General features: G+C 40.8%; 1 protein-coding gene and 1 long non-coding RNA gene across 2 annotated transcripts; one reads left to right on the forward strand and one right to left on the reverse strand.

Annotated features, from left to right (window-relative positions):
- Nucleotides 1-1,413: 1,413 nt before the first annotated feature.
- Nucleotides 1,414-3,589, forward strand: LOC130921029 (triple functional domain protein-like). The gene is made up of 4 exons (XM_057844638.1): nt 1,414-1,497; nt 2,999-3,195; nt 3,297-3,445; nt 3,530-3,589. The coding sequence occupies exons 1-4, from the start codon at nt 1,449-1,451 to the stop codon at nt 3,540-3,542; spliced, it is 408 nt and encodes a 135-aa protein (XP_057700621.1). The 5' UTR covers nt 1,414-1,448; the 3' UTR covers nt 3,543-3,589.
- On the reverse strand, nt 2,954-4,597 carry LOC130921030 (uncharacterized). The gene is made up of 4 exons (XR_009064276.1): nt 4,545-4,597; nt 3,280-3,419; nt 3,115-3,185; nt 2,954-3,043 (listed from the first exon to the last, which is right to left on the reverse strand). It is a non-coding gene; the product is annotated as an uncharacterized LOC130921030 (long non-coding RNA).
- Nucleotides 4,598-11,955: the final 7,358 nt, after the last annotated feature.

Raw genomic sequence — 11,955 nt, forward strand, 5'->3', positions numbered from 1 at the left:
CTGCACCCGCAAGTCGCTCAGTAGCAGTGCTTGGAGGAAGTGGTCCTGGGCCAGTTCACTCTGGATGGTAGGGGGTATATGGCCATAGGTGCGGTGGAGCAGTCCTTCAATGTCATTGGCAAGAGCATGCACCGACTCTCCAGGCCGTCTATGGACCAACCGTTGGCCTGGGCGAGGAGCTCAAACTGGGCATGAAAAGCCTCCCAGTTAGCCTTGCCATCGTATTTCGGCGTCTCCACGGGGGGGCATCGTCCCACCAAGCAGTTCCAAACGATTAGCCCTGCAGGCGATTGATAAGCTAGCGAGTCGGACACCACCTCACGATGGCAAGCTGAGCCAAATCCCGCCACCCTGGCAATTTCAGCAGTCATCTTTCTCACGGTCTCTCCATGCTCAGGCGAGCCCCAAGCAGCCGCAGCTGTGGGCAGTTCATAACCCGATTTGTGACAGTATTTTAAAAAAAATAAATCGATTCTGACCTCACAGCTTAACTCGGTGGCTGCTTTTGATGGTAATAGACGCCCAATCCATTTAACTGTTGAAATAGATTACACCTCTATTGTAATCAATTGGGGATTTTATCAATTTCCCTATTTTACTAACAACCACAACACATACTCAATGACCTTGTTTGGCAGTGAACGAGTTAAGCCAAAGAAAACTTTTGAAGGGATGTCCACTTGCCTTGCCACCATTCAGCGGATACAATTTCGACGGCGGAGCAAGCCACAGCAAACAGACAGCGGAGTGGACCAATCAGCGACGGGCAGACGTGACGTTGGTAAAATGACGAGGGCAGGACGAGGGACTTGCGCGCGGGAGTAAACATACGAAGAGAGCTAAGTTTATTCAACATGGCTAGCGCGAGACAGACTGTTGTCATTGACTCACGTCGATGTGTTTTTGGTAATTTAAAACTGATTTTACTGTGGATTGGAACATATTCTTTGCTCTCCCGTTCACCATGTGTTGTTGTGGAGACGACTTTCGACGCGCAAGAGTGATGTTGCTCGTTAAGAACACAAATAAACGAATCTGATTTGTCGATTGATTTTGTACCTGCTCGGGAGGCCGTTAATGGGCTGGTTCCCAGACTTTTCTCTCAGTGTTTGAAAAATAGAGGGAGAACAGTCTGGCCGTGCCAGGCAAGATGTCCACTGTAGTGCCACTGGTCCTGAAAGGGTTAAGAATTTTTTTTTGTTTTTTTTGGTTATTAATGATGAATAAAAAGAAGAAATGAAAGAAAGAAAAAAAACATTATTTGAAGTTCTCCTGTAGGACGTCCAGAGAAGATGGCGCCAAAACACGATGACGTCACAAAGACAGCAACTGGCCTTTGATGTCACGTGAGCATCCAAACGAGCAGGTGGGAATCGGTCAGATGCTGCCTTCGAGCGCACGCGATTCATCGGAAGGCACGCGACTCATCTGGAAGAAACTTTTTTACCATGGAACATCTCACGTCTGAACTTACGGCATTCGTTGAGTGGCTGGGAGGTAATTTTGATTAAACTTGTTTTATTTGCCATAACTTGTTGCGTGGTGCCAAATTGTTGTGAACTGCACCATGTAAATTTGCGTTTTGGTCGTCGTGCGTTAACGGAGAATTTGGTACTTTTCAATCACTTAACGCTTTACAGCCAACATTGAGCAAACTTTTAACTGTCATTCAGATTTGCCGAGTCAAAAATAACACTTGGAATATCGCGTCGTGCTAAATCGTTTGCACGCTTACTACATTTTAGAATTTAATATGACAATATACACATATATTTTCGTGTTTTTCTGCGCGTGGGTGATCAATCATCCTCGCTTTTTCCTCTTTCGATGCACCTCGGTTGTCGGCTTCAGTTGACGTTTTAGAACGTGAACGTTATTCATGTCTGCTGTATAAAGGAAATTTATAGGGAGCTATATATTGTGTTGTATGTTCGTTAATTTGTACAACACTTTACAGGTTAACATTTATATTACCGTTATCTAGAGAAATTTGTTAAATTCAAACTTTTTTTTTACAATAAAATAGACAATAAAATGTGCGAATAGGCTGCAACCTAATCAGGATTTTTGTTCCGCAATCGTCCGTTAAAAAACAAAAAGAAAAGAAAGAAAACCCTGCGAAATCCTGAAGAGACCTCTCCTATTTTATGAAAAGCGTTTTGTGGTTTTGCCTTTCACCAGATGCCACATGAATGGGTGTAGATGAAGTTAACATTATTTTAAGTAAATATATATTCATCTGACTTGTGTAAATGTATGTTTTCCTGCACCCCACTTGATTGTACCTCATAGTTTTAGAGTTGGTAATCAGTGGTTAATCAAACCACTCAATGTGTCCATCCTTGACAGAGATGGGGAGAGAAGCTAAAAATTGTACTCAAGTAAGAGTAGCGTTACTTCAAAATAATACTACTCAAGTAAAGTAAAAGTAGTAGTCCAAAAAGTGTTCTCAAATACATTACACGTTTTGTTTGATTTTTTTTTTTTTTTTTTTTTTAAAGAATAGTATTTTTGTCTGAACACAAAGTTATCTATATGAATTGTTGTTATTAATTCCTACGAGAGAGAACAAAATACATCAATGAAGCATTATTTATCCAAAGAGCAGGAGTGCCCTCTGGTGGAGAAAATACTTCCTAGTTTGAATAGTGAGTAGTTCCTTCAAAATTATGATTATCAAATTTAAAGGATCATATCTCTGGTATTCCGTGGTCAATCGCTGCTAAGTAAAAACTAGGAAAGAGGTCCGCACTTTCGAATCATGTTGACTTTTGTGTAGCCCAAAGTAGCGGAGTAAGAGTAGCTACTTTTCTTCACAAATCTAGTCAAGTAAAAGTAAAGCTTAGTAAAACTACTCTTCGAAGTACATTTTTCTCAAAAAGTTACTACATTTTTCTCAAAAAGTTACTCAAGGAAATGTAACGCAGTACATGTAGTGCATTACTACCCACCTTTGATCATTGGTTGCTCATCCATGTTTTTGTCTTTTTGCCTGCAGAATACAGCCCAGAGCTTACTGCTGGTTCATCAGAAGGCAAAGGCTCTGCAATAGGGAAGACCACTTCTCATGACACGGACTGGAAAAGAGACAAAGCTGAGGTATCGACAACTAACTGGCTGCAGCTCTTGCCCAAAACACACGGCAAACGCAAAGTGGTCATCGCCTCTCTGGCTTTCCAGAAGACCTGGGCACAGGTAGGTAGATGGTTTTGGAAGGGTCTCCCCACTTAAAATGCTTGGTTCATTCAAACTATATTCACATGATATTCACAATCATACTTATTGTCCACTTGCAGGTATGTTGTCTGCTGGAAAGACTGGAGGAGGAGTACAAGAGGATGGAGGACTGGTGCTGCGCAACAGGCAAGCCTGACTCCAGCGCTCAGATGGTTCTTGTGACTTCCATGATCAGGAAACACCTGGAACAGAAGCAATTCTTCCTCAGGTTTAAATTCACACCTACTATGGAAGCAGAGTTCATACAATGTTACATGTCTAATCTTCCGTAATTGTGTTTTTTGTCATTCAGGCCTTTATGTTAACAAAGGGAATCGCAGATATCTTCTACCAGTACATAGAGAGAAACGGCTCTACAATGGGAAGGCTGGGTCATGACCAAGAAGAGCATGTTGCAGGTCAGTTTGGAGGATAACATTTACCTATCTATAAATAGCTCTAAAGAGCACTCAAAAAGTTGATGGGCGGGGCTGAACACCTGGTATTAATAGTTTGATCTCCTATAAGTATCTATTGACAGAAGTAACAAATCACAAATGTAATGGACAAATAATTCTGTCATTTGCCAAAGTGAGTGGGATTTACAGAAGTTAAAGATTATTTAACGTCCTAAAAGTCGCTAGAAGTCGCTAGATGGTGCCATCACCTAATTTGCATAATTGGCAATTTGCATTTAATTGTAATGGACATTGTAGGGGAGAGGAATAAGGTGGTGGGAGAAGCAAAAAGTGAGTTAAAAACCACCCAAAATATCTTTATAACTACAAATGAAACCTAACATTTTTTTAACATCGCCAAACTAAATGGGCCAAGAAGTACAATTCGGTACAAAAAGAATTATAGTAACTTGTCACTAGTTGCGTTTGACAAAAGAAAAGTCGCCAGATTTAGTGAGAAAATCGCCAAGTTGGCAACACTGAGTACTTTAAAACTCACTTACACTTTAATAACTTTACGTTCACGCTCAAACAGCTTGCCAAAGGCATACAGTATATTAGTTAGTTAGATTTAAATGGAACATCTTGCATCTGTATAATATTTTCCTAACAGGTGGGTGTTTTTTTCTTTTTACAGGCATCCTGAATGATTTGTATGAGAGAGAGGACCGTCTCCTTTGTTTATGGAATGCCAGAAAGCAGCAACTGGACCAGTGTTTGCAATATTTGGCGTTTGAACACCATGCCACAAAGGTGACCGAGTTAGAAATCAGTAGTCTTAAACAGCAAACATTGTGTGACTTGACCAAAAACATAACAAGTTTTTGCCTTTAGGCCCAAGAGCGAATTCAAGATATGGGAGAGCTTTACCTGTCGATGCACTACTCCACCGGCTCAGGCATCAGCTTCAGGCAGGAGCTGCTGAAGGAGAAAGAAAACCTTAACATCATCAGCAAGGTAGGTTCCGCATCACACCCTCATCTAAATGTTTGGATGCAAGCATTCAAACATTATTTTTTTGGCTCCTCTACAGCAAATGGAAGAGTGCGTGAAGCTGCTTATCCAACTGGCGGACGGGTACTCAGCCAAACGTCACAGCCATGCCGGCAAGATCCAAAAATGTGTTTCGGCAGTTGACCGGTGCTACCGGGATTTGAACCGGCGAATGGAAAAGCACCGCTGCAGCTTGGAGAAAGTAAGTCTAATTTGACAATGATACCAGTGATGAAGCTTTTTCAACGGTGTACAATCTACAGAAGGGGTTTCCAAACTATGATGTCTATCACTGTCAATGGCAGTGATTGAGTTAATGGGTACTAGCAAATAAACATAGGGATATTGCAACGAATAAATTTATAGTTGTACTCAGAAAATTCGAATATCCTGAAAAGGTTATTGTAGTTCTGCCATTCAACTTAAAAGGTGAATTTGACATATTAAATGAATGAATAAAATGCAAATTATAATATTTCTGGCTCAATAAAAATTTTCTTCCATGTTAAATTTCCAAAATTAAACAATTTTCACTGGATATTCAAATTTAACAGGTGCTACTCTGTATTTACACACCTGAGACAAACTTTGTATAATCTGCTAGCTTCATCTAGTGTTGATGCTGATGAGTGCAACAGAATACAGGTTAGGAAATAATGCAAATATATATAAATATATGTGCAAATATATATATAAATATATATGGAATAATCTTATTGTAACATGTATTTGTTACATATTTTGATGCATTTTTATACATTATAAAAGATTTATGTCTGAATTTTGGGGGGCTTGGAACAGATTAGGGCACTTACATTTACAATGTGTCTCTACTTACAGACGCAGAACCAATGATTTTTTTTTTTTAAGTAGAGGTACCACTGTACATTGACAACTCTAATCTATAATGCAGCAATAAAAAATGTTCAGAAACTAAGATAACATTTGTATAATGAAGAATCTTTGACAAATTATTGAAAGAATGTAAGATAAAGAAAAATTAAGAATACAAGGATAAATGAGAGAAACGAGGGACAAACTCAGGAAAAATAATCTAATAAAATATAAAATAATAATAAAAATAAAAATACGAATAAAAATAATAATACAAATTGGGCAGTTGGCCCATGGCCATAGTTTGGACAACGCTAATATAAATAAAAGTGACTTGAATGACTGAACTGTTAGAACATGTAAGACTGCAAAAATCATACAGCATATTACAAACTCAAAACAATAAATTCCTCTCTGTTTCTTGGTCTGTTTCTACTCGGCTGCCCATTACCCCAGGGAAAAGAAGCATGAAGGTAACGGTAAGTTAAATAAGGTCTTCTTTTGGTGTAGGGCACTTTTACAACTGTACAATGAAACCTGCGAAATGGAATGTTCCAAAAGTGATACTATGGAAGCCAGTTGAAGCATTTATTTGATATCTTTGATAATGAGCTTAAGGGTGTCTGTACGAGCACACTCTTTGGCCTAACTAATAGGACAGTTACTGCACTGGTACCATGATGGACGTGCTTTTTAATATTCCCCCCCCCCCTACTACGCTATGATATTTCGGCACACAAATAGAACAACTAACATATACTAGTCCACTAACGTAGAGGTCGCACCCCTAGTTTGTAGTTAAAAAAGACATTTTACTGTAGCTTGACCTTGTATAAGTTGCAATATAGACTGTTTTTGGGCCAATTTTCTATACCAATATGACAAACACAAAGCCCGGTACATTTTCTTGTGATTTAAAGACTATATTTTCATTATTTGACACTTGCAGCTTCGGCTGTTGGTTGTAGATTATTTGGAGCTTAACTTTCCTGTATAGTTAGCGTAAGTACCTAACGCTAAGTAAGTTGTATACTTTTAAAGTTTAACGACGGTCTAAATTAAGAAATGGTCAGAGAGAGGACAGCATGTCAGGCGTATAGAAAAATGTCATTAAAACAATTGCGAGTACAGTATATACAGTACACGTTTATTAGACAAGCAAAAATTGTTCTGGGTCTTGTATTCGGATCCTCAAAGATTTGGACGTTCCATTGTACCACACCTGTAACTAACTCATTGTTAAATTATTTGCAGCTATTCCTTATTTCATTGTTTTTGACACAAAGTTGATTTTTATTTACAGATACCTTGCACGGAGACGGCATTACGCCAAAATCGTGTCGCACACTCAAGCGCGGTCTTAAACTGAAGTTTAAAGGAACAGGTAGATTACACGATACCACCTATAAAATCTGTCGGGGAAAAAATTGATGTAAGAACGATCGGAGTTGACGGATGTTTTGTCTTTTAGGTCCCAGTTGGCAAAAGTGGCTCAACAAAAGCGTGTGGTGGCCAAACCACAATTAAGAAGTACGGTGGCTGGCAAACAAGTACAAGAAGAGAGGTTTGGCGAAGAGACCCCCTCTCGGGAACCAACTGTAAAATGTAAAAAACGGCTGTATAGCTGAATGGTACCTTTCCAAAAAGTGAACTTTTCATTTATTTTTGTACTTTTGTGCTATTGTATATAGTTTTTGTATATAATTATGTTTTTTACTAAATAAATTGCCATTGATATGTGAAACAATGTTTCATGTCTTGTTTGAAAACTATTAGTAGTGTGTTATTGCTTATTGGGGGCCATAATGAGTGTTTTTCTGCGTTTGTTCATTTTAATTTTATTAATTTGGTTTTTATTAAGATTTGATTGACTTAGGAATTTTAAACAAATGCACTTTAGAGTGTTGTTTGGGCGATAACAAAAGTGTATTTCTCATTGTGATTTAATATTGTCATTCACGTTTTATAAATGATTAATTAAAAAAATATATATAAAAAAATAAAATATAAATAATATAATAATAATTGAGGATGTGTATTTTTCTGAAAATACCAAAATTAGTGACTGTTAATAAACCTTCAAAATGGGGGACAGGAGGACTTTTTGCAGGTCACGTGCACCATAATAGAAATGAAAATATAGTCAATAGTTGCATGCAGGCTTGCAGCAGCTGTAAAGTGCAAAATACAGCAAACGAAGTACTACGTCACCTTTGGTTGATGATTTTATTTGGCTGCCCACAAAGCCGGCCCATAAATTCTCACTTAACCCCTTCATGCATAAATGATGACTTATTTTTTCAAAAACGTGAACATCGTTTAACTCATTAGCTGCCATTGAAAATGCTAGACGTCTAATCTATTTTGACTGGGAGGGGCGAATGAGCAGATGTTCATGATGAACACTGAAAGATGAGCATTCACGTATGGGGCACCATTTGTAAAGCAGCACATGCTGAAGATGACGGCAACATTTTCTCACATCTAGCGCTACAAAGTGTTTAAAATGGTGTAAACATTTTTGAGTCACTCTTCCATGCACATTTACTGTAGAAGCCATATTCACTGCATCAATTTGTTTATTTTGAAACTGTTATTGTTTTTGCCACAACCCATGTCATTAAGTATTTTACTATCAATGTGCGCCTAGATTAGCAGTGCTACTGAGTGCACCTGGTGGACATACGGTTTTTACCATTGCACGCCGTAGCATGAGCTGCATTGGAAAGGGAACTGTTTGCTGAACCAAACCAGAACTATCCATGTGGGCAGGTCATTGCCGATAGCCTATGCCTACATTCGGTTACGAAGGTGTACTCCGTATTGGCGTGATATGGAGTTTGCTAAAATGCCAGTACAAAAAAGTACAAATATATACAACTTCGTCACATTGTAATTGTCATAATTACACTATAATAATAAACTCTTCATAAAACCGCATGCCTTACCAGTAGGTGAAAGAAGTTAAGAAAAGAGTGAAAGATATGTGTAAGATGAAGTTACTTGCACATGGCCTTCAGTCCGGTGTGGTGCATTCGCGTACTAATTGTCCATTGGCCAGGTCTTTAATAGCCTGCATAGTGTATAAAGGGCAAGTGGCAATGTTGCAAAGAAGAGATGGGCTTCTTAAAGTTCTGCCTCTTGCAACAGGCAAACCTTGCTAATAGGTCTGTTCAAATGTCCAAACTTGGTCTTAATCCGTAGCATGCGCACAAGTCCTTTGCCGTCTGTGATGGTCTCAACGACTTTGCCGATTGGCCAGGAGTTTCGTGGTGCTGAATCATCGACGACAATCACGATGTCTCCTGAGGAGAAGCTGCGTTTGGTTCGAGCCCATTTCTGCCGCTCCTGCAGTTGTGGAAGATATTCCTGAATCCATCTTTTCCAGAAGACATCCGACATGTATTGTATCTGTGTGCATCTGCGACGAGCATATGCGTCGGTCTTCTCAAACACTCCTGGTGGCAGTGATGGTTTGGATTTGAGAAGCAAAAGATGGTTTGGTGTTAGTGCTTCAAGGTCATTAGGATCTGTAGAAGCCGTAGTGATTGGTCGCCCATTGAGAATCGCTTCAGCTTCACAGAATACTGTTTGAAGTCCTTCCTCGTCCAGACTCTGCAGGTTTAAGGTAGAATTGAGAACTTTTCGCACTGACTTGATCATTCTCTCCCATACACCACCATGGTGTGAACCAGCAGGGGGATTGAAAATCCAGCGTATTCCTTTCTGGAGCAATGCATTGTGGATCCGCTCCTGATTCCAACTTAATGGCCTCCTTCAGCTCACGTTGAGCCCCAACCAAATTGGTGCTGTTGCTTTATTTGTTCCTTTATTTGTCCACGTCTGGCTATAAAACGGCGGAGGGCATTGATAAAGGAGTCTGTGTCGAGTGAGGATGCCACCTCCAGGTGAACTGGTCTCATGGTCAAGCATGTGAAAATCACGCCGTAGCGCTTCACCACACTCCTGCCACGCTTCACTCCAAAGGGTCCAAAGTAATCAACTCCAACATATGTGAAGGGTGGTTCATCAGGTGAAACTCTGTCCGAGGGTAGATCAGCCATCAGTTGTTGCCCAGGAGTAGCATTCAAGCGGCGGCAAACAACACACTTTGACAATTTTTCTGATTGACACTGTGGCGCTGAGAATCCAATATTTTTGGCGTAATTTGGATAACATGTAATTCCGGCCACCATGTCCTATATCCTGATGTACATGTCTGAGAATGAGATTGGAGATGTGAAAATCCTTGCCAAGTATAATTGGATGCTTCTCTTCTTCCGGCATAGCTGCACGGCTGAGACGCCCTCCAACTCGCAGTACATCATTCTCCAGAATGGGATTGAGTTTATGAATGTGACTGTTTTTCTTGACATTTATCAGTCTTCTCAAACATGAGATTTCCTCTGCAAATCGCTTTTTCTGGCAAAAGCGGATGATCTGCATTTCAGCATGAGCCAGTTCTTCCACTCCAAGTCCAATGGCTTTCTGAGTGTTATGTGGATCACTCATTTGTTTCTTCTTCTTGCTTTGAAGCCATTCTTTGAATCTAAGCACCCATGCTGCAGCTCTCTTTAAACCAGTCCAGGTTGAGTAATGGTTGACGAAGCGGGTCGTTGGATCCACTTCCTCCATTATCAGAGTTGCGTTGACACTGATGCTCTTGACTTCACAGTCTTTAGATGAGATTTCTTCCAGTCCATCTGGATTCCGAGGCCATTCTTCTTGTGGCTGCCGAAGAAATGAAGGTCCAGCTGGCCAGATCTCATTCTTCAGAAAGGCTTTAACTGTCAGACCTAGAGAAGCCATGTCTGCTGGGTTGTTCGCAGAATTGACGTGTCTCCATTGCTGTACTTGTGACACCTTGGCAATCTCAGAAATTCTGTTCGCCACAAAGGTTCTGAATCGTGAAGTTTTGCTATTGATGTATTTTAGCACGGAGGTGCTATCCGTCCAGAAAGTAGAGTCTGCCAATTCCTTTTGCAGCTCCTTCCTCAACACCGTGTCCATCCTGCTCGCCATCGTTGCAGCTGTCAACTCCAAGCGAGGGATCGTGGATGGCTTTAATGGAGCCACTCTCGCTTTCCCCATGATGAATACACAGTGTGCCTGGTCGTGATTGTCATGTAGTAACAAGTAGCTGACAGTTCCATACCCATCCTCGCATGCATCAGCAAAATGGTGTAGCTGAGCAGATTTGACTGTTCCAAAGTTGATGGGCTTGAAACATCGGTCAACTTTGAAGTCCTCCAGTTGATGAATATTTCTCATCCAGCTCATCCATTCTTGTCTGATGCCGTGTGATACTTCATCATCCCATCCAATTTTTTCCCTGCACAGATTTTGCAGGATCTTCTTGGCTGTCATAACGACTGGAGCCACAAATCCAAGAGGATCATAGATTGAACTGACAGTTGACAGAATTCCTCTTCTTGTGCAAGGTTGGTTCTTCAAGTTGACCTTGAACTGAAATGTGTCAGATTGTATGCACCATTGCACTCCCAACACTCTCTCCACAGGAAGACTGTCATGATCCATGTCCAAGTTCATCACCTCTTTGGCCCTGTCAACTTCAGGTATTGCGGCCAACATGTGACGGCTGTTACTTATCCACTTGTTGAGTCGAAAGCCTCCTTTCGCACAAATTGCTTGAAGCTCATGATGAAGAGCAATTGCCTCCTCTTCTGATGCTGCCGCAACAAGAAGGTCATCCACATAAAAGTTGTTTAGAACAATATTCACTGCACGAGGGCTGAACTGTTCTTGGCTCTCCTCGGCACATCTCTGCAGGGCGTAGTTTGAGCAACTTGGAGATGATGTTGCTCCAAATAAGTGCACTGTCATCCGGTATTCTGTTATGTTCTTCTCACAGTTTCCTTCAGGCCTCCATAAGAACCGTAGCATGTCGCGGTCCTCGCTTGGCCCTGTCACTTGATAAAACATCGCTTCTATGTCTGCTGCGATGACGACGAACTCTTTCTGGAATCTGGTCAAGACTCCTATCAGTGAACTTGTCAAATCTGGTCCCTGCAGAAGGTGGGCATTCAGTGAAGCTCCTTTGTACGTTGCTCCACAGTCAAAGACCACTCGAAGTTTCTTCTTCTGTGGATGCACGACTCCATGATGAGGTAAATACCATTTCTTGCCATCATTACGCTCCAGCACCTCATCCGGTACCTTCTCAGCCTAGCCTTTAGATATCACGTCAGACATGAAGTTGGTGTAGTCCGACTGAAAGACAGAATCCCTAATGAACCGTCTCTTCAAGCTCATCATGCGCTGTTCAACGACACATCTGTTGGCAGGCAGGTGGATTTGGCTTGTTCTGAATGGCAGTCCAATACTGTAATGACCATTGACCAGTTTGGTTGATTTTGTCACCAATTCCAAGAACAGTTTGTCTTCTTTGGAAGATTCGTGGTCATCTCTGTTGCATTCTGGGAAGTCTGTCTTG

This window comes from Corythoichthys intestinalis, chromosome 8 (genome assembly GCF_030265065.1).
Source record: "Corythoichthys intestinalis isolate RoL2023-P3 chromosome 8, ASM3026506v1, whole genome shotgun sequence".
NCBI lineage: Eukaryota > Metazoa > Chordata > Actinopteri > Syngnathiformes > Syngnathidae > Corythoichthys > Corythoichthys intestinalis.

Excerpts from the sequence above, each read along its gene's own strand:
- LOC130921029 (XM_057844638.1), top strand. The coding sequence starts at position 1,449 with ATGGAACATCTCACGTCTGAACTTACGGCATTCGTTGAGTGGCTGGGA. Across the intron at positions 1,498-2,998 it reads ATTCGTTGAGTGGCTGGGAG|AATACAGCCCAGAGCTTACT; the intron begins GTAATTTTGATT and ends TTTTGCCTGCAG. Across the intron at positions 3,196-3,296 it reads TCCAGAAGACCTGGGCACAG|GTATGTTGTCTGCTGGAAAG; the intron begins GTAGGTAGATGG and ends GTCCACTTGCAG.